The following is a 22,996-nucleotide window of genomic DNA, read 5'->3' on the forward strand; positions in this document are numbered from 1 at the left end:
TCCCCCACCAACCAGCCCCTTTCAAAGTCTTTAAGTAATACCCAGACTTCCGTGCTCTTCCCAGTCCCCTCCCCCTGTCTCCTCCCCAAGCCCTTTCTCTTGCTACAGGACAGCGAAGGTTAAAGTCAAGTGAGGAAGAAGCCTAGTGGACTTCATTTTACTGTCCTTGGCACTCTCTAAGGGCATGGAATTTGGAAAAGAATTGGTACCTAATGACTCAATCCTTTGCAAAGCTATGGCTTGTGCATAACAGCCTCCCCCTTTCTGTTCTGTTCTTGCTATCCATTCTTCCTCACACCCTTTCCAACCGACATGACTGCCTCTGGGCTTCTCCCTCCACTTTCAGGTCTAGCATGCTTCATTCATTCACTCACTCTCTTATTCAAGTAATGTTTATTCATTTATTCATTCATTACTAGATGAAGGCAAAATTCCTCAGCCTGGCACTAACTCCTATAATTTATACCCCACTGTTGGGGACTGTCTTATACTGTTGAATTTATCTTCTTATCCAGAAATTTCCTTTAAAATAAGCAACTAGTTCCAGCACTGGACTAGACATCGCACAGGCACTCTGTTTATATTTGTTGGCTTTCATTGTCCTAGTTTTTTTTTCATTATATGCTAATTATTAAAAATAGTTAACCGCTTTGTAGAAAGTTCCAAGTTCTTGGATGGCACAGACCATGGCTTTCCCTTCTCTACATGTCACCCTTGGCCAACTCTAAGACATATCACTGGTTCTTAATAGATATTCTTAAAAGGAGGGACTCTAACCAGTGAGAGAAATCAGCAGTGAAACAATCCACCTCTGAGCAGACCCACAGCAAGAAAACTGCCTATTTTGTCCCCTCTCCAGGTATGAGCGGATTTAAAGGTCACTTTGCAACAAAAAAAATCTGAGGAGTCACAAGGCAAAGATCACAAAGAAAGCGATCTTGGGGGCAGGCCCATCTGCCAGGTCTCCCGCTCTGGCCCCTGGTCCTAACCTCCAGAGGTCTCTAGACTGATGTAATCTGGGGAGTCCTATAGCCTCATTGGGAAGAAAATCTATTTCTACTGTTCTCAGTCTTGCCCTTTACATTCCACTGCAAGCCATGCTAGGCTCTGCAAAAAGTTTCCACCTCTCCAGAATCCAGAAAATCAGAATGATATCCACACTCCCATGTAGTTGTCACAGCTTTTGAGTATGTTTGGGGTCGTGGCAATCTGCCTGCTTAAGAGCCGAGTTGTGTTTGCTCAAGGAATGGTCTTCTTTTAAGCCTAGGAAAGGGGGATATCCAGTAAAAAGATAGTTATGCCTCAACTCCTTGTCTGTTTCCTATTTGTTTCCTTAGCATTATTGAGTATTTCTTTTTATATGTTAGTAAGTTAATAACTTTAGTTTAACAGTCATAAACAATTATATAACTTAATAATTTTAGCTTTCCAGGCCCACCTTGTTTTACTATGCTAATTTATATTTCTTTAAATGAGTCTCCCTTTTCAAATCTTATCCTACTTTTTATTTAAATTTTTTGAGTCCTCTAGTTTTATCTTTTCTTTTCATTAACTATGCAATTTTTAACTTTAACTTTTTTCAGCATTTATTTAGTTTAGCATTTATTTTATCCCTTTTGCCTTCACCCTCCCATCTTTGCTAATATTCCTCTTGCACTTTAAGGTTTTTGATTTTAATTTTGTATGTTATGTTCATCTTTTTCTAGTTCTTATCCTTTTTATATTTTTCTATTGTGCCGATACATATCTTCTCTATTTTCATTCCTGTTTCATTACCATTTTAAAATACACTTTTTGGTTTTGTATTATTTTACATCTGTTTATTTTTTTTAATAATTTTTACACTTTATTTGGGTCCAAAGTTCCATAAATTTCCCATTTTTATTTCTTCTGATCCCTTTTTTATAATACCTTTATTCTCATTATTCTCCCTCAACACTCCTCATATTCTTTTTACCCCAACTATTTCTCCCGTTGATGTAGTCCAAGTAGCCTTTCCATCCTCTGTTCTTCTCCTTATTTCCTCGTGGCCCTAGTGGGAGGAGCGCATCAGGGCCTGGAACCAGCCCCGGGGCTCCTGAACACACCGCTCGCTCGTCCCCTTCCACACTCTGCCCTGGTAGCTTAAACTGCTCTCTCCAGAAGAGGGCCACTCTCCCCGGCAGATGACACCCTCAACCACTGAAATATGCTCATTCCCTCTGCAATGCTCTCAGCTGTCTGACACGGGGCAGGTGCTCCCTAACGTAGGTTGAATCACTTATGAATAAATCCTCTTGAGAGGCTGCATCTCCCCAGACTTGGTCCTTGACACTTGCACCGCTGGAACACGGCCACGCCTGGAGAGGCGGTCACAGGCGCTCACCTCCTGGTCATTTTAGCAGGTACCAGGCCCTGTGCTGAGCTTTGCATGAACATTCCGTTGAGTCCTCCTAGCCCCCATGTGGAGTTGCTCATATGCTCATTCCCATTTTACATTTAAAGAGTGGTGAGTGGCTGAAATTCAGAACCGGCTCTGTCTGACTCCAGCACCCAGCGCCCCCCTGACCGCTGGACCTAGAGCCTCATGATGAGCAGGTAACTGCCCTACGTATCTCAGTGCTTCTCGACCTTCTGATTTCCCCAGAGGTGTATAAAACCCCAGATTCCTGGGTTCTAACCCTAGAAACTCTGCCTCTCTAGGCTTAGGAAAAAGCTGTGAATTTGTGTCTTTTAAATCTTCCCAAGTGATTCTGGATGCTCAGCCAGGTTTTGAAACACCCCCTTGAAGCCTTCATTACCCATTTGTCCACAGGTGAAATTGGACTTGGAATTATTTTCTAGGCAAACCTTTGCCTTCTGTGCAAGTGCCCCTTTTCCCCAGCTCATTTAGATACAAGCACTTACATGCCTTTATACTGAAATGTGTACACATGCACACTGTGCCCGCTAAGTCCACACTCACACACATACGCAGCCCCCCCACACTGACGAGAGGGCCCCCCATTCCCCTCCTGATCACACTCTGGCAGAGGGAAGTGAGAAGACCCCAGGAAGGAATCACAGCTGCAGAGCCTGTAACCAGACCCAAGCCCTCCAGATTTTGGACTGTGCCTCTCTGAGGACACATGGCCTTGGTGGATGAGACCAGCCCTTGCACTCCGGCACGCTAGCCTGCTGGCAGACTCACCTTCTTGTACTTGTGGGGGAAAGTGAACCTCTCAATAGTGTTCTGCACAGCTCCCCGGGTCACATTTCCCAACCTGTCTTCTAGCTGCAACAGCTCCTGCAGAGGGAAAAAATACGGACATGTGGGCTCAGCACACATACACGCACCTTAAAGGGATGAGGGGAACTGGGAGCCAACAGGTAGAACCTGTCCGATGCTGAAGGCCTGCAGTGTCTCTTCTCTCCTCTCCCTCTCTCTCTCTACCAGAGAGGCGCCCTGCCACCCAGCCCTACCCACCAGCAGTGGGAAGGGAGAAGGGAGGATGAGTGACAGTGTTGTTTGCACCACCCCAGTGGGTGCCAGGCCGGCAGGAGGGTTTCCAGACCAAGGGACATACCTCGTAGCTCTCCCGCACAGCGGAGGTGTGCCTGCTAGGGTTCAGTCCCTGGAGAGCAAGGAAGTGAAGCTGAGGGTAAGGGTAGTTGCGGATTTCATGGACGACCTGTTGGGGGAGAAAACACCTTGGATAGAGCAAGGACTTAAGGCTTCTTGGTGATCCCAGGGTCTGACTCCTCCGGTAACCGCCAGCCAGCAAACCCCTTTGATGCTGGGTGCAAACGCGTCTTTTCCTGCTCTGGTCTCTCTCTTTCCTCCTGGACTGAGTTTATGCCTGGCTCAGCCCCAGACCAAACGAAATCAATAACGTCGCAACTAATCTGGATAGGGCATTTGCTTTGCAGCGGGAGGTGTTTAAGCACTTCACACGATTGACTAACTTGATGATCACACCTGCCCTATCCTGTGGGCGGGGTTGTTATCCCTGCTTGGCTCGTGGGGGAAGGGACGCACAGAGAGATGAAGTAACTGGCCCTAAGTTAAAGTGGCCATCGTCAGGACCAGGCTTTCAGATCCAGGCAGCTGGCTCGGAGATCTCGCCCCAACCCTCCTCCTCCAGGCCGCCTCAGAAAGCAGCGGGGAGGCCAAGCACGTGGCACAGCGCCGGGGCAGGGGGCCGAGAGCGAGGCAGCCACCTTGGGCACAGAATTTAGGATAACCAGAAACTCACTAATCAAATAAGAGTTCACTGCATAATTAAAAAAAAAATCAGGATTATACACACACAAAATTTATAATGAACAAAATATCAAAATTTGGAATTGAGGCAGGTTCTGACTGCACTTGCAGGGCCCTGCCTCACCGGCTGCACCCTACGCCAGGCTGGGAGCCAGAGGAGCCAGATTTCCGTCCCTGCTCCTCAGCTGACCTTCTGGGTGGCCCTGGGCCAGCTCCCTAACCTCCCTGGCCTCAGGCGGCCCATCTGTAAAGTAGGGACCATACCCTTTCTCGAGGGGTTATTGGGAGGAGTAAAAGAGGTATTTCGTGTAAAGTGCTTGGGATGGTGCCTGGTTTATAGTAAGTGCTCAATAAATACTAATTTCTTTTACTCTTAGGAGATGGAGCATTGTGATGCAAAACATAGATTACCAGAGCTGACGAGGACTTCAGAGATTATTTGTTCACGTCCCTTATTATACAAAGAAGGAGACTGAGAAGCAGCATGGTTAAATGACAGGATAAGGGCAGGAAGGTAGAATTATACTTTAGGGCAACAGCAGGAAGCTGTCTGGAGAGATTTTCAATCCAACAGTCCTTTGCTACTTGAACGAAATTGCTTTCCTCTAATTCCACACAGGCTGCAATGCCAGAAACTTGAAGATCCCCAACCCAATCTGATGCTAACACAACAGCATTTTCATTCCCATTGCACAGATAAGTGAAGCCAAAGCCCAGGGAAGTGCCAGCCCAAAGAAACCAGCTAGATGAGGCCATATAAGCTCCTTGGATGACCCTACCTGCGGCTCTTAGCCCTGGACCTTTTCCTGGCAGACCCCAGCCAGCAGCACAGCCGCATGCCACCCCTGCAGGACCCACTCCCCCTCCGTTCAGGAACCCTGGCTTCTAGTCCAGCAGGTTCTCTTTCTCTCCCTCTCAAGCCAGGCAGGGATGTAGGAGCTGGGAGGGGAGGGCTGCAGTCTGCCTGCCTGGAAGCCAGTGCACAGGGAGCTGCAGACCCCACCCTGCTCCTGCCCCCAGCCGGCGGCAGGGGAGTCCCTTTCCCAGCAGGGCCCTTCCACTCACCATCTGCGTGGAGGAGGAGTTTCTGGGGAAGTGGTGCATTCGAGGAGTTGTCAGGTAATGCTGATAGTGCTGAGGGATGGGCCGCACCTGGAACTGGGCAGAACTCAAGCTGGCATCCACGCTGAGGTCCCTGCAGGGCACAGCCACCATGAGCCACAGGAGGAAGGGACTCAGGCATCCAGTTGTAGGAGGGACCCCAGACATCAAGACAATCAGGGATTGTCACAAAGAGGCCACAGCTACTAGGGTGGTGGGGCATCTAGCCCATCTCTTCTCTTTACAGCTAAGGAAGCCAAGACCCAGCTGAGGAAAGGCAAAAGTGCGGCTGGGGAAGCAAAAGGCATCTGGCTCCTCAGCTGGGCGGACAGGCTGTTCTAATTGGGCTGGGGTGAACTGTGTACCACCACCACCCTTATAATCTCAACAGATAAATTCCTTCCTGGATCCAGGCTCCCTCAACAGAGGGTGTTTTCCTTGGAGCCTAGAGACTGGTGGACTTGCCTTGAGAAGATGTTGGGCCTTTCCACTGTTGCCACCAGCCTGTGAGAACTGGGCTAGAAGTTTTTTATTTGTTTGTTTGGTTTTTGAGGGTGGGGGGAAATAGGGGGGAGTCATAGAAATACCCAACATACCTTAAACCTTTGCCTGATGCTTACCACAGAGTTAAACCAGAACTGTGTTTTGGGATTTTTTGTGGAAATTTTCTCCACGCACAAATTTTTGTCAGTTGTGTCTAAACATCAAACTGAATTTGACTTTCCACTGTCAGGGTCCTTGACATGTACTGTGGTCTGGGTGCTGCACAGACCCTGAAGCTCTTCCCAGGCAGCTGGCCCCCCAGAGTGCCGGCACCATCTTTGGGCAAGTCTAGAGGGGAGCTTGGGAGGCTTTGTGGAGGCAGAACTGCCTACAGGGGAAAGGACAAGAGGCCACCATGCTGCCATCCACCCACTGCCCACAGGACCCAGAGGCCTCAAGCTTTCTGCCAAAGGCAGGGCTAGGGCTGGGGCAGAGTGGGGGGCGGTCCACCCTGGGCTCAGAGCTGGAATTGAGAGGTCAGGACTGAGTTATAAAAGGACAAGAGGCCCTGGAGCAGTTGTGGTTCAAGGTCAGGGTTGGACTGCTGGACGTGGCCTAACAAGGGGGTGTGCTGTGCATATCTGCTGGGCCTCATGCTCCCATACACTCTCAGGCCAGGATGCTTGGCAGAGAATAGCTGCTTGGGTTAAGCTATCCCAAAGAGAGGTGGGCAAACCAGGGTAGCATCAGGCATGGACAAGGGAATGACATGGGACAGGATTTAGTGGTTTCTGATGGTTGGAGTGGAGGAAGGCAGCTGCAGACACTTTTCCTGCCTCCTCCCCCTCCCCCCACCCCCCCAGGTTCCTTGCAGAGGGCAAGAGGGGCCCTGCCTGTGTGCATTTCCTGCCAGCCACTCACCAGGCTGCCCCTCTCCTGGCTGCAGACAGAGGGCTATGAGGCAGTTAGCAGGGTCACTGTTAAAAAGCCCCTCCTCACCATGAGGCTGGCCTTGCTGGAGCAGAGTTAATTACATGGGCGAGGAATTGTTGCCTCGTCTGGAAACAACTTCCTACTTGGGAAACAGGGACAGGACAGGCAAAAGGGACCTAGAAGGGACCCCAGGCTGGACTCAGGGCCAGGCCCCCAACATCCCTGCTGGAGCACAGATCAGCCTCCCGGGGTCTCGTTTTAATTCTCATGGGCGGGTAGGGCTCAGGAGCTCAGAGTGGTTGAAACAGCTGAGAAGGACGATGAGGTGTGGCTGAATAAAGGAAGCTGGGGACAGAGCTAAGACTGCCCGGTCCCCCACCACTTCTCCAGGGCATCCCCACTCTGCCACCTGCACGTCGCACGCGCCACATTGGGGTCTGCTGTTTGTTCAAATTGTTCAGCCGTATGCAAGGGCCCTGCGTACTCCACGCGGGTTGAAATGAATTAAATTGAATTGACTTGACTGCTGAGGGTCAGAATTTAATCCAAACTACAATTAAACCTTTGTCATTTGAATCTTGCTCATTAGAAATAGGCAGGGCTGAAGTTGGCCACAGCGCAATCCATCTTCTAAGGGCTGGCTCAGCCTAGGGACAGCGAGCCTGAGATGGCGCAGAGGCCTGGAGACCGTAGAGCCTGCTGAGACAGGGCTTCTAGAAGCACCCTTAGCATCCGAGCCATCAGAACTGTCCTTTTGGATCACTCCTAGGTGACCTTAAAAGGGCTTCAAAGCCAGTTTACCCGACTAAATGGCTATAAAATCACAAAACCCACGTCTGTTGATGTGGTTGTTAATAGTCCCTCTCTTTCCAATGAGGCTTTTTTTACATTCTTAAAAAAATTTTTTTGACATCCCATTGCAAGAACAGTACAGAGAATTCCTGGATATCCTTCACTCTTCCCCCAGTGTAAACATTTCCCTCTATTTCTTTCACTTTTTATAGATGAGAAATGTATTTTTATTTACATATATTTAATTTTATTCTTATATGTTTTTTCTGAACCATTAAAAATCCTTTGCAGACAGGATGCCCTTTACCTTTAAATGCTCCCATGACTGCATGTCTTTTTAAAGTATTTGAGGGTTTAGCTGTGATCATAGTTGAGAACCAGAGAGGTGACTGGGAGCAAGGATCCATAACTAAGCAATATTTCATTCTGGAGCCTTAAAGACCCTCTCTCCTGGGTGCAGGAGTTTGGGGGAGGACTTCTGAGAAGCCATGTTGCCTACAAAGACACAAGAAAACCCATAACCTTTATCCCCAGTTTCTCTTCCAAATCTTTACCTCCTCCCCAGCCAGCTCTGGCCCTGTCCTTCAGACAGGATGGGAGCCTGTGTTTTGCCCAATACCCTGCACTGCCTAAGGGTCCCTCGAGGCCCTCCACCTCCAGAAAGCCTGTCCTGACCACCCAAGCTCTCACAACTTTCCTTTTGCCCCTCCCCCCATTCCAAGGACCACTGGTTCACAAAGCTCAGGGGCCTTGGGAAAGGTCTGTGTCCTGGTCTCCCTCCTCCCTGTAGCCCAGGAGTACCCCGCTGTGGCACCATTCCATCTTCACGGTTCCATGCCATCTTCAAGGCACCGTCTGAGCTAATTGCTGGAGCCAGGACCAGTGGGGTCATCTGACCCTGAGGGTGAATGGGAACCAGTGAAGCCTGGGGCCTGAGGTCGGACCTCATATACCATTCACAGTGAAGGAAAACTGGAACTCGATGGATCAAGCAAGAGTTCACTCCTTCCCTCCCTCCCCAGCAGCCTCAAAGACTCACCAGTCGGTGCCCTCAGCCAAATACCTGGGCTGAGGCGTCTGCAGTTGGTGGCCGAAGTCGAAGCTGGGGTGGAGGCGGTGGGGGTGGACAGACACACGCTCCTGACTCCGCCTGCACCAGAGGGAAGGAGGGCCATGGCTTCAGGGGCTGCCGGGATTGCCTGGGACTGCAGGGGGGCGGCCCACGTCTCAGGAGCACTGAGCAACTCCAGCCAGGAGGCTTTCCGCTCCTGCAAGCCCCACAGAGCCCCCAGCTGCTGGGGCCATGGGCTGTGCACTTCCTTCCAAACCCCAAGGAAATGTCCTGGCTGGGCAACAACTGAAAACTCTGACACTCCAGCTGTCCCCAGGCAGCGTGGTTCTGAGGTCTCTCCCTAGGGGTGTCTGTTGCAGATCACCTGCCCCACCCAAACTCTCCCCTCCCTGATCCCCTTCTGTCTCAGCAGGCCAGTTTAAGACACACAGAGCACCTCCTGCAGGCTCTCCCTCCTGTGTGCCACTCCCCTGCCCTATGTTCATGTCCCCTCCTCGACCCCTCTCCTCATTCTTCCCATGACCCAGGTCAAAGCCCATCTCTTCCAGGAAGCCCTCCCTGAACATCCCAGCTCATGGTGACCTGGGCTCCCCACAACACCCACTTCTGTCTTATGCTCCTCAGTCCGCACAGTCGTGGACCCTTAAGGCCTTAGAGATCATCTAGTCCCACAGTTCTCAGAGTGTGCTCCAGGCACCCCTGAGAATCCCTGAGACCCTCTCGGGGGTCTCCGGAGTCAAAACTATTTTCATGATAATACTATGATGTTATTTGCCTTTTACAGTCTCATTCTCTCACAAGTGAACACTGGAGTTTTCCAGAAACCAAGTGACACATGATACTGCGACAGATTGAATGCCGAAGCAGACGCAAGCGTCAGCTCTCATCTATGAAACCAGGCATTAGAGAGATTTGCAAATATGTAAAACAATGTTCTGCTTCTCACTAAATTTTTATTATCTTCATAAAAATATATTATTAGCATTAACATATAATAATTTTTTTATTTTTAAATCTGTTAGTAGTTATATATTTCTCAGTTTTAATGTCTAATATGGTAAATACCAATAGCCCTAACTCATATAAATGAAGGTCTTTGTAATCCTCAATAAACTCAAAGAATGTAAAAAGGGTCCCGAGGCTAAAAAGTTTGAGAACCACTGATCTAGCCAACCCCTCATCCTGACAGATGAGGCCCAGAGAGGCGAAGTGACTGTCCAGGACCCCCGGCTACTGTGACCTCCCACAATGAGCGTTGATTTTCCACCTGTTCCACATACATCTAGCCGGAGTCTCCTCTAACCTGTGGGCTCTCAGAGGGTTGCCCGGGAAATCAGCCACTTTCTTTGGTATCCCTTATGGTTCTGTGAGGTTAGAATCAGGCAATTGGGAAACTGGAGGGGACATGAGGCCCCCCTGGTCAACTCTCCACACCAAGCGTACAGTGACCCTCGGTGACCCCGCCCCGCCCCCGCCCCTGCCTTGGCTGATGGGACCAGGACACACACTAGCTGCTGGGGGAGCTGTGTCAGGGCAGGGCAGCACCCATTGCCTACAACAAATGCCTCTAACTGAGGCAGAAGCGACCACTGCTCAGGCACACACTTGGGGAAGGGCTGGCCATGCCCAGGCAGGTGGGACCCAGGCCTCCCAGCCCCAGCCCCGGCCCTGGCCCGGCCCCGAGGCGGGCAGTGCTGACCTGGTGTGGGAGACGAGCCTGCGGTGCTGGGCTTCCAGGAGCTGCTGCTGCAGGAGGTATTGCTGGTGCAGGGCCTGAGGTAGGAAGGAGGGACCTGTGACATCCTGGAACTGGAGGGCGGGCAGCGGGGTCAGCGACTGATGCAGGGCGCCGCTGTGCTGGTGGGCCTGGGCCATGTGGGCGCTGAGGCCCGGCTGCGACGGCACGGGGTGGGCCAGGGGGAAGTCGGGGGTGAGCTGCTGCGGCTGCGGGGGGCCCAGGTGGAAGTGGCGGCAGGAGGTAGCGTGAGGATGCTGAGACCTTTGAAAGGGGGCACCTAGGGAGGCAAGGACAGAGAAGACTCCGTGAGGACCAGCCCGGGGCCCGTTCCCAACTATTGGACCCCCGTCTCACCCTCCCCAGGAGACTCTGGTCTTGGGGAAATGAAAGATCTTCATTCAAACCCAGTCGTTCCCTCACCTTCATACACCAACGGTGCACCGTAACGCTGCCAGGTAGAGCCCGTGTGAGCCAGTGCTGGTGATGGTCATATTGTGTCCCCCCCACATGTTCAAATCCTCACCTCTGGTCTTGCAGATGTGAACCCATTTGTAAATAGGACCTTTGGAGATCCTACTCGTTAGGATGGGGCCAAACTGGATTAGGGAAAACCCTAACCCAATAGAGCGAGTGTCCTTACAGAGAGAAGAAACTTGGACAGAGAGACAACTGACGTGGAGAGAGCTGGAGGGAGGAAGGACCAGGTGACCGAGGCAGAGACTAAGCAAGGGGCGGCTGGCATGCCACCCCCAGAGCCCCACACGCTTCAGAGGACCCTTGGCATTGGATTTCCAATCCCTAGACATGAAACAATCCATGTCTCTGGTGTTTGTTACAATCGTCCTGGCAAACTAAGATGGAGTTGGAAGGGGAGGAGGGCTCTCTTTATAAAAAGATAGATAAGAATCTTTTTTTAACCAGATTTTATTGAGATATATTCATTTATCATATACTTCTATCCAAATTACACCATCAATGTTTTACAGTATCATCACTTCGGTGTGCACTCATCATCACACTCACTTTTAGACCATTTCCATTACTCCAAAAAGGAAATTATCAGATAAGCACAAAAAAAAGAAAACCTGAAACACCGGTTAGTGACCCCTAGTACTAGTGAGGCACACCTCTTACCGCTGATGAGACGATTTTAAGGTATTACTGTAAACTATAGGCCTTAGCCTGCAGTAGGTATTTTTCCCACGGATCACTCTATTATTAACTCTTTGTACCAATATTGTACATTTGTACCAGTTCACACAAGTACTTATTTAAATTTGTTGAGTTAATCAGCGGCATATGTGACTCCAAACAAACCTTTTTAACCAAAACCACCTACAATACAACATAATCCCTTATATTCCCACTAACCACCCACCCTCACCCCATATCTGTTTCCAAACATGTGAAGTTCAACCTTGATATACATCCTGAACATACTAGGCTACCATTCCCCCTTCTCTAAGAATCCTTTTTACAATTAACATACTTGATCCCAGGGAGAGGTTAAAGGAGTTTTAAGGTCCTTAAATGTAGTTTTGCTTTCTTGAATCAGAACCCTTTCCTGCAACCTCGCTGACACCACTACCCTTTCTTTTCTTTCTTTTTTTTTTTTTTTTTAGGATTTTAGATTCTTCTTTGTTAATGTTTGTCAATTAAAATTAAAATACTGTTACTTTTTCAGAATCCGAGCTGGAGTCCAACAAACCTGCTACCTTTTTAAACAGCTGCCCCTTGAAACCTTAATCCAGTCGTGCCAAGCTCCGAACTTCACTGAAGCCCTTGGCAGCCAGGACACAGTACCTAAGGAGTCTTCATTTCAGAGAGTAAACAACCAGAAGTTGTTCTGCACTCCATTTTAAGAAAAAAATAAATCACACAATAATACTCTTCTCCCTAGAATTTATTTAAAAGCCAACATTTCCAGGTATAAGCTGGGTTCAGGCTACATTGAATCCGGTGCCCACCACTTTTCTAAATAACATTGAGCTTGATGACAAGTCTAACAAATTCTCCATGTGCAAAGATACAACTCCAGACCTTAGGGTCCTTTTCACCGGGCAAGGAAGTAGACTAGGAACTTTAGAGACATTTGCAGAACTGCCCTGCTAAAATGGCAGGTTCAATACAGGTCTGCTCCTTCCTAAACCCCATTAAAATGAGAGCAAAGGATTAAAGAGCAGTGTAAATGTATGAGGACAGAGAGAACAGGAGAGGTGATATCATCAGCCAACAGATGTCAACAGATTTTTGGAAGATGGAAAGCAGATGGAGGAATTAGCAGAGATGAGAAATCTGAAACCGAGTGACTACAGAAGGGGCAGTCAGCAAGAAGTGGCCAAATCTGGCCACACGCTGCTGGGAGGACCAGGAAATGGACTCAGTGGTTACTCTGGAAGGCAGGAGGGGACTGAGTGAGGCCATACCAGGAGCAGTTATACCCGGATCTCCATCCCTCACCCACATGGCCCAGTGACCCTGCCTCCCTTTCCCCCACAGTTTGTGGAGAACTTGAACCTGAACAGCTCCAATGGGGACTGTTAGGCAGGGGAGGGCAGGGGTGCAGCACCCCACTAAAACTAGGTGGTGAGTGATCGGGGAGATATTGACCTTTTGGAACTCTTGGCCCCTTCCGTCATTTGGTCAGCTAGGCGTGTGCCCCTTCCCTGCCCCCCTCCATGTCCCCAAACTGGAAACTGAGGGATATTTCTCTGAAGAAAATAATCGGTGCCGTAAAGAACTCTATAGACACTGCTGGGTAGAAGCACCCCAATTAAACAGCTGGCTCCCCAACCAGCCACCCTATAATGAGCCATAAATTGAAAAGTCTATTCTTATACATACTTACACAGAGCTTCTGGGCAGCTTTTAGTGACCTACTCTTAAATAGGAATAGAAAGCCCAAGGAGATCAGCCTCTTAAGGAAGATTACAAAGAAAAATAGGAAGAACATTACAAATTGAAGGTAAAAAAGAGAAAAGAAATAAATTAGAGGTATGGAGATAATGCCAGAATGAGAAAAAATATACTTCAAAAGGTATAACTACTATTCGCAGAGAAATGAGATGTTGGAGTCATGAAACAACAGGAAGCTTGTAAAAAAATTTTAAAAAAAAGCAATGAGAGGGCAGGCCACGGTGGCTCAGCAGGCAGAGTTCTCACCTGCCATGCCAGAGACCCAGGTTCGATTCCTGGTGCCTACCCATGCCAAAAAAAAAAAAAAGCAATGAGAGAACACAAAAGAGCTCTTGGAAAGTAAAAGGATAACAGGTGAAATTCAACAGAAGGGTTGGAAGATAAAGCTGGTGAAATCTCCCAGGAAGCAGAACACGAAGACAAAGAGATGGGAAATAGGAGAGAAAAAATGTGAACATTGAGGCATCAGGTCAGGAGATTCAACATTTGACAAGTAAGAGAGAACAGAGGAAATAATAGGGAGGAACTTATGAAAAAAATGACAAAAAAGATTTCCCAAAATTAAAGGAATTTCTGGATTTTTGAAAAGGCTCTCTGGGTGCCCCACAAAATAGATGGGGAAAGAAACTCACAGCAAGCCATCTCACTGTGAAACATGAGAAGAATGGGGCAGAGAGATGATTCTGACACCTTCCAGAGAGAAAGGAGACAAGCGGGTCCCCTCCAAAGGGTCAGGAACCAGAATGGCGTGAGATTGTTCAATAGCAGCCCTGGACGCTTGAAAACAATGGAGCGACTACCTTAAAGATAGTGAGAGAGAGAAAAAAATGATTTTCAATCTGGAATTTTATGCCTAGCCAAACTGTTAATTAAGAGTAAAAATAGAACAAAGACATTTGCACACATTCAGGGTCTCAAAAAAATTAACCTCCTCTGCTTCCTTTCTCAAGGAGATACTGAAGTGACCAAGAAAAGCAGAGTCGGGAAATAGGGGGCTGCACCCGAGAGAGGGGGGATTCCCAAGCACACAGCTGTGCAGGGACTCAAGCAGCCAGTTCTCAATAAGAGAAGAGACACTTATGATAAATTATATAAATTATTATAAATTATAAATGAGACAATTATTACCTCCAAGTAAAGAAAATGTTGTGCAAGAAAGTGCAATCATTATACACTGCTTGGCTCAGCAGTGAACAGTAGTTCTATATTAATAATGAAGCAAACAACCTATATTAGGAGACCAGAAAGGGATGTTTTTCCATAGTAGGAAAAAAACAGACAATATCAAAAATCACAAGTAACAGTGAAATAATTTATTTAGAATTTCACTTAGCAATTTATGTCCTTCAGGAAGAAAATCCTGAAGAGTTGAAAGTGTTGCGCTTTAAGAAGTAAAATTTGGGTGAGGAGGGAAAGGGACCAACAATTGCTGTTTTACTAAATATGTCTTACACTGGCATGAATCAAAGCTGTATATGAAGTGCATGTAACACTGATTGATTGTGCAAAATGAAATGAAAACAAAAAGAATTTCCACCTGACCCCAAGGGAGCCAAAAGGAATCATCTAGAACCTTAATTCCCACAAGCCTTCTGGATAATTAGGGCTTCTCTCCTTGTGAGTTCTGGTCCTAATGAGTCCAGGGACTTGTGGCATGAGCAGACAGGCACTGGATGCCCCTCCTTCCCCACTCCACCACCGATCAGCACACGTGGGATAAAAGGAGGAGGAGGATGGCAGCGCGGCAGAGGGAAAGAGGGTAAGATAAGGAAAGCAGAGCTGTCAAAAGAGAAAGAGAGAAAGTGGAAGACAGCACCAAAGAGGAATGGAATGATGTGAAAAAAGGATGGTGGGAAGACTCCAAATGGGTTACATATATAATTTAACATTTTCTCATAGCCGCATTTAAAAAAAAAGAAAGAAACAGGTGAGATTAATTTTAATAATATAATTTCTACAATTCCATATACCCAAAATGTTATCGATTTCAGCATGCACTCAGAATAAAAATTACTGGGATGGTTCTTTTTTTTTTTTTTTTTGCATGCTACACTTTGAAATCCAGTGTAGATTTTGCACGTCTAATATTTCAACGGGACTGGCCGCATTCCAAGTGCTCAATCACCTCTGATGGCTACCCAGGAAAGAGACAGGCCCATTCACAGAGAAAAGCGCTGCAGCCAGGTTTTCTAACAGGTCTGCCTTCAAATGCAGCACTCCCCATCGTTTATTGGAGAACTCTAAACCTTTAGCCTGATAGTAAAGTGCTTGGTTCATTCTCCCTGTTTTCCACTATCACCCACCAGCCTCCTGCCCCCTGCAAACGCATTCCCACCAAGGGGACTTTGCTCCTGCCTCCCACCGCCTCTGCCATCGTTAAAGGCCTGCAGACCTCTCAGCTCTTCCCAAACCACCTCACCTGCCCACCCAGCCCCAGGGTGCCTTCCTCCCCTGAGCTCCTGAGTCTCCACCACTCACAGGGCACCGAGCGGTGGGTGACTGCCTTCTGCTGTTTCTTCACACTGCCACCCGCTAGGCTGAGCTGCGTGTCTTCCTCTCTCTGGGTCCCCACGCACCTCGCCTGGAGACCACATTCACTCAATACCTGGCTGACTGGGCTTTGGAGCAATGTGGGGTGGGGTGGGGCGGTGCAGTTTGACTTAAGCAGGACAGAAACCGGCCGAAGGCTGACTGGCTTTAAATCTAGTGGGAAAGAGACTGGTGAGGGGGACTAGGTGAGCTGCAGGGGTTTTAGAGCTGTGGCAATGCAGGGGACGGTCCTGCGGGCTGCTGGCCCCCCAGCCCTGGCTCACCCGGGTCAGCAGTTGCTTGCCACCAGCAAGTTCTCCTCCCGCGAGGGCGTCCACTGTGCAGGGAGCCTGCAGGCCCCTGCACACGCTCTTTAGGAAGAGGACTCACATCCCAGTCTGGAGGGCCTTCTCCTCTCCTGCCACCCATGCCCTCCTATCCCACACTGGGAGCCGCAGGCAGGTACCGTTTCTCTAGGCTGGACATCAAGAGCAGGGAGGATTGTCTATTCACCCTGGGATGTTTCTGGTCACTTCCACCTGCACAGATCCTTGGTCTTCCCGCATGGAACTTGGTGCCCCTCTCCCCTGTCATCCCCATATCCAAAGCGGTTGTTAGTCTCACTGCCCAGGCTCAGAGGGAAGTGAAGCCAGGAGACACCCTCCGGGCCCCTGGTCTCTCCTTGGTCCTATGTCATGTAGGGCCCATGGAAGCATCAGGTGTTGTCAACCGTGGATGTGGTTTTATTTTAAGGAAGGATTCTGAAAAGTCACTAATACTAAGGGAGTGAAGCTCTAAGGGTAGAATATCTGGGTCTATGGCACACCAACAATCAGTGGTGTCTCAAAAGGCCCACATTCCAAAATGTCCCCATTGGTAGACAACCTACGGTTTTTACCATTGGATTGACCCCTTTGATTAAATAATAATCTCCAAATGGCCTGGATTACACTATCCATGTATCACATTTCCCAAGGCTAAGACACCATCAACTGAAAAATTCGTCACGAGCTAAATTCCATTTTTAGGGGGTGAGGAGAAAAAGGTTCTCCAGAAACAAAAAGGAGGACCCCATTAAATACATTTATTGTAAGACACAAACTAGTCTCAGAAATGTGAAAGCAAATATGTGCACGTTAGAATCCTGGAAATAGATGTTAACTCTGAGCAGCTGCTGACAGTTGGTAAAGTGCAGTACCTTGAAGCAGGCAGCTGGGGCATAGCAGGGCGGCAGCAGGGCAGGGTGCTGCCCCCGCCCCCCCCCCACCTGGTCCAGCCCTGCACAGCTGGGGCAGGGGAAGCCCACAGGTGCAGGCCTCCCCTGCTGCCTGCCTGGCACAGACAGGACCAAGACAGGGGCTCCATGAAGGCCTGGGACCTGGAAGCTGATTTCCTCTTGGGAAAGGAGCCCAGAGGCCAGCAGCTGGGGAGTGGGGGACCAGAGAACAGAATAAACCCCACAGTCCCCAGGGGAGGAAGTGGGGAGGGAGAAGCAGAGGACTCTCTCCCACCCCACCAGGTAGCCTGACCACGTGAAAGATGGTGATGAAGCGGGGGCCAGAATGCCCGAGGACACACTGGGCCGGGTCTGCAAGTGAGGGGAAGGGAGGCAGGTTTGCCAGGGGCCTCTCGGCCAGGCCTGGGCAGGAGCAAGGAGGAGCCAGGCCAAGAAGTGGGACTGCCCGAGCCCCTGGAGAGAGCAGAGTGACCAGCCCCACAGAGGCTCCCCCAGAGGCCTGGGTCCTGGCAGGGGCGCCCTCCATGAGCCTCGTGATGTTTTCCATCTCGGTCAATGTGGTCACTCCTGAACTAAAGTGGCTTTTCATCCTCCAGACTCTAGGACTGAGGGGTTCCAATGCCTGCAAGCCCTCAGAATAAAAGGGGAGAAGGAAGGGTGGGAACAGGCTGTGTGGCAGGGCCAGGAAGCCAGGTCGGAGCCGGCCCACTCGCCCATCCAGGCCGCTGAGGATATAACGGCCTTCTGCCCGTGGGTGCCTCGGGCACAGGCCTGCCGGGACCCTTAATGCAGGCCACCAGCCCACAGGGCCGAAGCCCCCTGCTCCCCGGGGATACGGAGCCCTTCTGGGTCTCCCCGGAAGCCCCCCTGGCTCAAACCATCCTCCTCGCCCAGTTCTCAGGGTTGAGGTTTTCTGCTCACTCAGCTCCAGGACCTGCATCTCTCTCCTTCCTGGCCGCAGCAGGGGCAGAGGGGCGGGAGAAGGTTCCTGGAGGCAGAACCCAGGGCAGAGGCCGAAGGGAAGGGAGAGCTGGAGACTCCCTCCCCAAAGGCCCCAGAGAGAGAGCAGGAGGGCAGGGGCAGAGAGGGGGGAAGTCAGCATGCCCTTCGATGCTGGGCGTTTCCCCAAAGCTGTGGAGCTTTGCTTCTGTTTCAAAAGCAGGCACTCAAGCAGCAAAGAAAACGCATCATTGAAAAGCAGATTTCGGCCTCTGTGGGGCCGGCAGGCAGGCCTCCTCCAGCGGGAGACCTTCTTTTCTGAGCCCGGCACAAATAGGCCTGTAAGGGCCGCGTCCAGAGGCCAGGCTGCCTCCCTCACTGCGAGACCTGCCAGCCCACTGACTTCTTAGTGTTCCAGACCCAGGGCCACGGCCACGGCCATCCACCCGTAACCTGCCAACCTCCCTCTCTGCTGTCGGGGCCGCCCCTCAGCTCACTTAGGGGAGGCCAAGTAGGCAGCAGGGCGATGCCTGGGAATGCAATGTCATGACCACCTCCAGGGTCCCACAGCGGATCAGCCAGACTGGGGTCCCCTGCCCCCAGCCTGGGGTGCAGTCCCCACTCCCTGTCCCGATAAGCGATGTGAGTGCTCCCCCCTGATGTTCACAGCCTTTGCCTGGAAGTCCAGGCAGGCAGGGAGACAAGCACTGGCCGCCAACAACAAGCTGTTTCTATCCCCTGGGCTGGGCTCGACACACCGGCAAGGTAAGGAGCTCCGTCCCAGCACTACTGAGGCTGGGGAGGAAAGGAGGCTTGGAAAGCAGCCCCAACAGGGACGGTCACGGGTGAGGGGCACCCCCCCTCAGGGTTAGCAGCTCTCAGGAAGCCAATGTCGAAGCCCCCACCCCAACGCTTTCGGAGCCCAGACTCATCCCTCTTCACTCATCTTGAGCACCGTTACCTCCAGTTCTAAGTTCCTTCCCCATCAAAGCTCACTCCCAGGAAAATGATCCTCAGGGAAGAAGGGGTGGGCATCACTGGAGGGGACAAGGGACAGGCCAACAACCCTGCAGTCTGAACCACCCTCACTCCTCCCTGCCTTGCTGGACAAGGCACGCTCTGGACAGCGTGGAAATCCCGCATCCCCCACCAGCACCCCATCCTGAAACCCGCAGTCAGCATCACTCCACTGAGTCCCGACCTGAAATTCAGAAGCCTGCAGGTCCACCTGCTTCATCCTCTGTGACCTCCCCTCCCTCCCCAGTCCCCGGGGCTGTGCCGACTCTCACTCTAACCACTGCAGTGGCATCCTGAGCCGAGCCTCTCCCTCCGACCAGCTCTCTAAACCCATCTTCCCTGTGGTGTGCCCAGCTCAGCCCTGAGCATTCCATTCCCTGCCAGGCTCCTGCCCGGCTTGGCTCCCTGTCCTGTGTGGTGACACCCTCCACCTCTCCCAGACCCCAGGGGCGTTGCCCGACTCTTGGCCCTCGGTGGCCTTTCTCAGCCCCCTGCAGCTGCCACCTTTCCCTGCCAGACTGTCTCCTCCTGCCCAGCCTCCATTGTTCAGCGCAGATGCCACCCACCCTCAGAATCCCCCCAGGCCCTCCCATTTGGCTTGCGGGCTCTTGGCCTATTGTACCTGGTATTATATTTGTGCACGAAATTTATCTCCAGTGATAAGCTGTGAAGTGAGTGCTTTGAGAGTAAATGTCCTGCATTAGACATCCTTTGTTTTTAGAGGGAGCTCAGAAATATTCTGAGAGAGAGAGAGAGAATGAGAGAATGGAGGGGAAAAGAAAAGAGAAAGAAAGAGGGAGGGTGGTGGGGAGAGGAGAGGGAAAAGGGAGAGGGAAAGAAAGAAGAGGAAGGACGACTTTCATTATCTCAGAAAAGCTACTTCTTAACGGGTAAGGAAATGTGGTTCTCGTCACTCACGGAATCAAGAACTGTAGACTACTCCAGGTAAATGAGGCTTAGAGACTGTGCAGCCTCCAGGCTACAGAGGAGGAGGCTGAGGCCCGGCGGTGCCTGCCCGGGGGCCCCCAACTGGTTGCGGGCTGAGTCGGACTCGAGTTCAGCCTCCCACGCCGGGTGCAGGACAGGGCTCCTCCCGCCGCGCAGCTCTGCCTCGCCCCGTCCTGGTCCTCGCAGCACTGAGGCTTGCCCACAGGGGCGCTCAGGGCGGAATCCACTGCCTGGGGCCCCCGAATGGGAAGGGAGTGCTGTGGGCCGGTGGTCCCACCTCCCCTCCCCACGCCCCAAACCTCTCCGGAGCTCCCGCCAGGAGGAAGCATGTTCCTGCCGAAGTAAGGAACCGTGAACCGGCAAGGATGGGTTTGGGATCCGTCCTGCAGGGACTGTGGAAGAAGGTCTTGGAGATTGGGGCCGCTTAGGCACAGGCACGAGGCTGATAAACCCCAGCCTCAGCCCTGGCCTGAGGAGACACCAATAAACAGTCCCAGCTTGATAGAGCAGCCTGAGATGGTTCCCCGGCCCTTTGGATGCTTCTATGGCAAGATAAATCTTAAGGGTCCCTCTGGAATTCCCATGCTAAAGTGTCTGGCCTTTCATTTCACAGGTGTTAACTGATGGAAAAGGAAGGAGGAAGCTCCTAGGTTACTGAAACCAATTCTGGGCACCTAATATTAAGGTGACATTGATAATCTGGCCCCGATGAGGTAGACTGGGATTGGGATGGACCTTGAGTTGTCGCCTGTGAGGAAAAACTGAAGAATCTGGACATAAGCAGGGAAGAGGAGACTCCAGAGGCAGGTGACAGCTGCACTCAAAGGGATTAAGCTCTTTCTGACAGGCAGGTTTGGGCTGATGTAAGGAAGGCATTTCTCAGAACTTGCTTTGTCCCCCCAAAGTTCCTCGCCCTGGAGATGCAGGGGTAGAGGCCAATGAGCCACTCAGCAGAGGAGCTTAAATATGGAGGGGAGAGGACCTGCAGAATCAGAAGGTGATGCAAATTTACCTCCATGCCCACCCCTGCTCTCTCCCCTTTGCCCAAGAAATCCAGAGCTTGGCTTTGGTGATGGGGGAGGGAGGGAGGAGCATGGCAGCAAGGAGAGAGGAAGTAGTGAGAGCCCAGGGACCAAGCACAGAGGCTTGAGCCATGGTGGAAGGAGGAGGTACAAGCCGCGAGACAAGTGTCCAGAGACAGACTCTGTGTTTTCTGCCACATGGCCTCCCAAGGTACCTCCAATTCCCTCTGCACCAACACAGCTCACGATCTCACTTCCTGCATCTTCTGAGCCTCCCATGGTCATGCAATGACTCTTCCAGCCCTGGAGACATTTGAGCTCCCTGTGACTAGGTAAAGCAACCTTTGTGATTCATTCAGATGCAGGATGCTTGGGGAGGTGGTGCAGGAAAGATGGGGGAGGAGGCCAGTTGTGGGGAGTCTTGAATGGCAGGATCAGGAGTCTGAGGTTTTCCCCATGAACAAACTACTTGACTATAAACCAGACATGAGATGAGGAATATGAAAAGTGGGCCATCTGCCAGAACCCAGCTTCATGGGCTGGTCTTCCTGATTTCCTTATTCCAGGTAAATTGATTTAACCTCTTTGCCCCAGTCTGGTCAACCCCAAGAGGCTTGGCTCCTCTGGCTGCCAGAGGTCTGCTTTCCTCCCTCTCCATATTTTGGTTTCCTGTCCAGTGGATGATACATGAGGCCTAGAAAGAAAATGATATACCCAAAGGGATCCTACACAACCAAAGCAGCTTGTGAAAGCTTCCCCAAGGGGCAGTGTTTGATCTCTAATGAAAAACTCAGCTTCTTCCAAAGAATTGAGTGCCTGGCTCTCAAAATACTGATGGAAGAGGATGTTTCAACCTTAGGAAGCTTATTTGCCTGTGGGTATGAAACACACAGAAAACTTCCTGTAAGACAACAAAGGGCCAGTTTTTAGCTCCAACTGCCCTCATGGACTAGGGATAACAGAGTGGCCAAGCCCAGGAGGGGGCAGTTGGGGAGAGACAGGATGCAATTATTAGAAGAAAAAGCTCTCTGGGTAATGGACAGTCCTCCAGACATCATTCACCCAGAATATGTTTTCTCCATCTAAAGTCAATGTGGCTCACATAAACACTCCCACCACAGTCATAACTGGGCATTTGGGGAAAGTATTCATGGTCAGAAGACTGGATACTCCATGAAGGCAAGACCTGGGCCCAACTGATTCACCTACATCTCTAGTGCCTGGCACAGATCTGATCTACAGGGTGAGGACTCACTGAATGGATGGATAGATGGATAGATGGATGGATGGATGGATGGTTGGATGGATGGATGGATGGATGGATGGGTGATAATGAACGATTAAATGTGTAGGATTTAGCATCTTTGCTGAAAACCTTGGGCGCCCGCAAGACAGCTGCGCCCAGCATTTTAGCAGTGCTGGGATTTGCATGATCGCAGAGGAAGAAATGAAACCAAAGGAGCTAGGACATGGTGCAAGGTAGAAAGACTAACTTTGAAGACACTACAGACAAAAAGGGTGAGAATTCTTTGCAATGAGTATAGGGACCCATTTGGAAGTCCAAATGGACCAAGGGGGTTCCACCCGGGAGGGGGTCACCATGGATCACAACCCAGGCCAGAAGTTGTGGTTTCAAACTCAGAGCAGATTCTTGGCCCAGAAAGGAGGAGTTCACACTGTTGACTATAATGGTTGACTTTTGTAAACCATGGATAATTTACAAAACTATCAGGTCAGCAGTTTAGATATTCGCCTAATGGTGTATTCTTGATAAAGACTCGAGTTAAATTTTAAAAAGCAAGTCCCCAAACCTCTAGATCCCAATAACTTTGCAGAAGTTCTCAGGTGGCTCCCTGGGCCCATGGCATCAGCGTTCCCCAGTGCCCAGAGCTGGTGTCAAAGTCAGCAGACCCCTTTCAGAAAGTCGCTCCAGCAGGGACTCTGCCTCTAGGTTTGCAGCTTGCATGCTAATGCCTACACTAGGGCCCAGAGCTAGGGAACTCGAGCACAGGACTGAGGGTAGCTTCTCGCCAGGGGAGTTCTGCTG

At 50.5% G+C, this 22,996-nt stretch overlaps 1 protein-coding gene across 2 annotated transcripts in view; it reads right to left on the reverse strand.

Annotated features, from left to right (window-relative positions):
- The window catches only part of ARK2C (arkadia (RNF111) C-terminal like ring finger ubiquitin ligase 2C), a 48,320-nt gene that overhangs the window by 3,642 nt on the left and 21,682 nt on the right, over positions 1-22,996 (reverse strand). For both annotated transcript variants that reach the window (XM_077135559.1, XM_077135560.1), the window contains exons 2-6: positions 10,303-10,618; positions 8,571-8,681; positions 5,288-5,417; positions 3,546-3,650; positions 3,170-3,265 (exon numbers count right to left, since the gene is read on the reverse strand). In XM_077135559.1, coding sequence (XP_076991674.1) covers positions 3,170-3,265; positions 3,546-3,650; positions 5,288-5,417; positions 8,571-8,681; positions 10,303-10,478 — 618 coding nt within the window. In that variant the 5' untranslated portion in view covers positions 10,479-10,618. The remainder of the gene's footprint in view (positions 1-3,169; positions 3,266-3,545; positions 3,651-5,287; positions 5,418-8,570; positions 8,682-10,302; positions 10,619-22,996) is intronic.

The sequence above is a fragment of the Tamandua tetradactyla genome, chromosome 18 (assembly GCF_023851605.1).
Source record: "Tamandua tetradactyla isolate mTamTet1 chromosome 18, mTamTet1.pri, whole genome shotgun sequence".
NCBI lineage: Eukaryota > Metazoa > Chordata > Mammalia > Pilosa > Myrmecophagidae > Tamandua > Tamandua tetradactyla.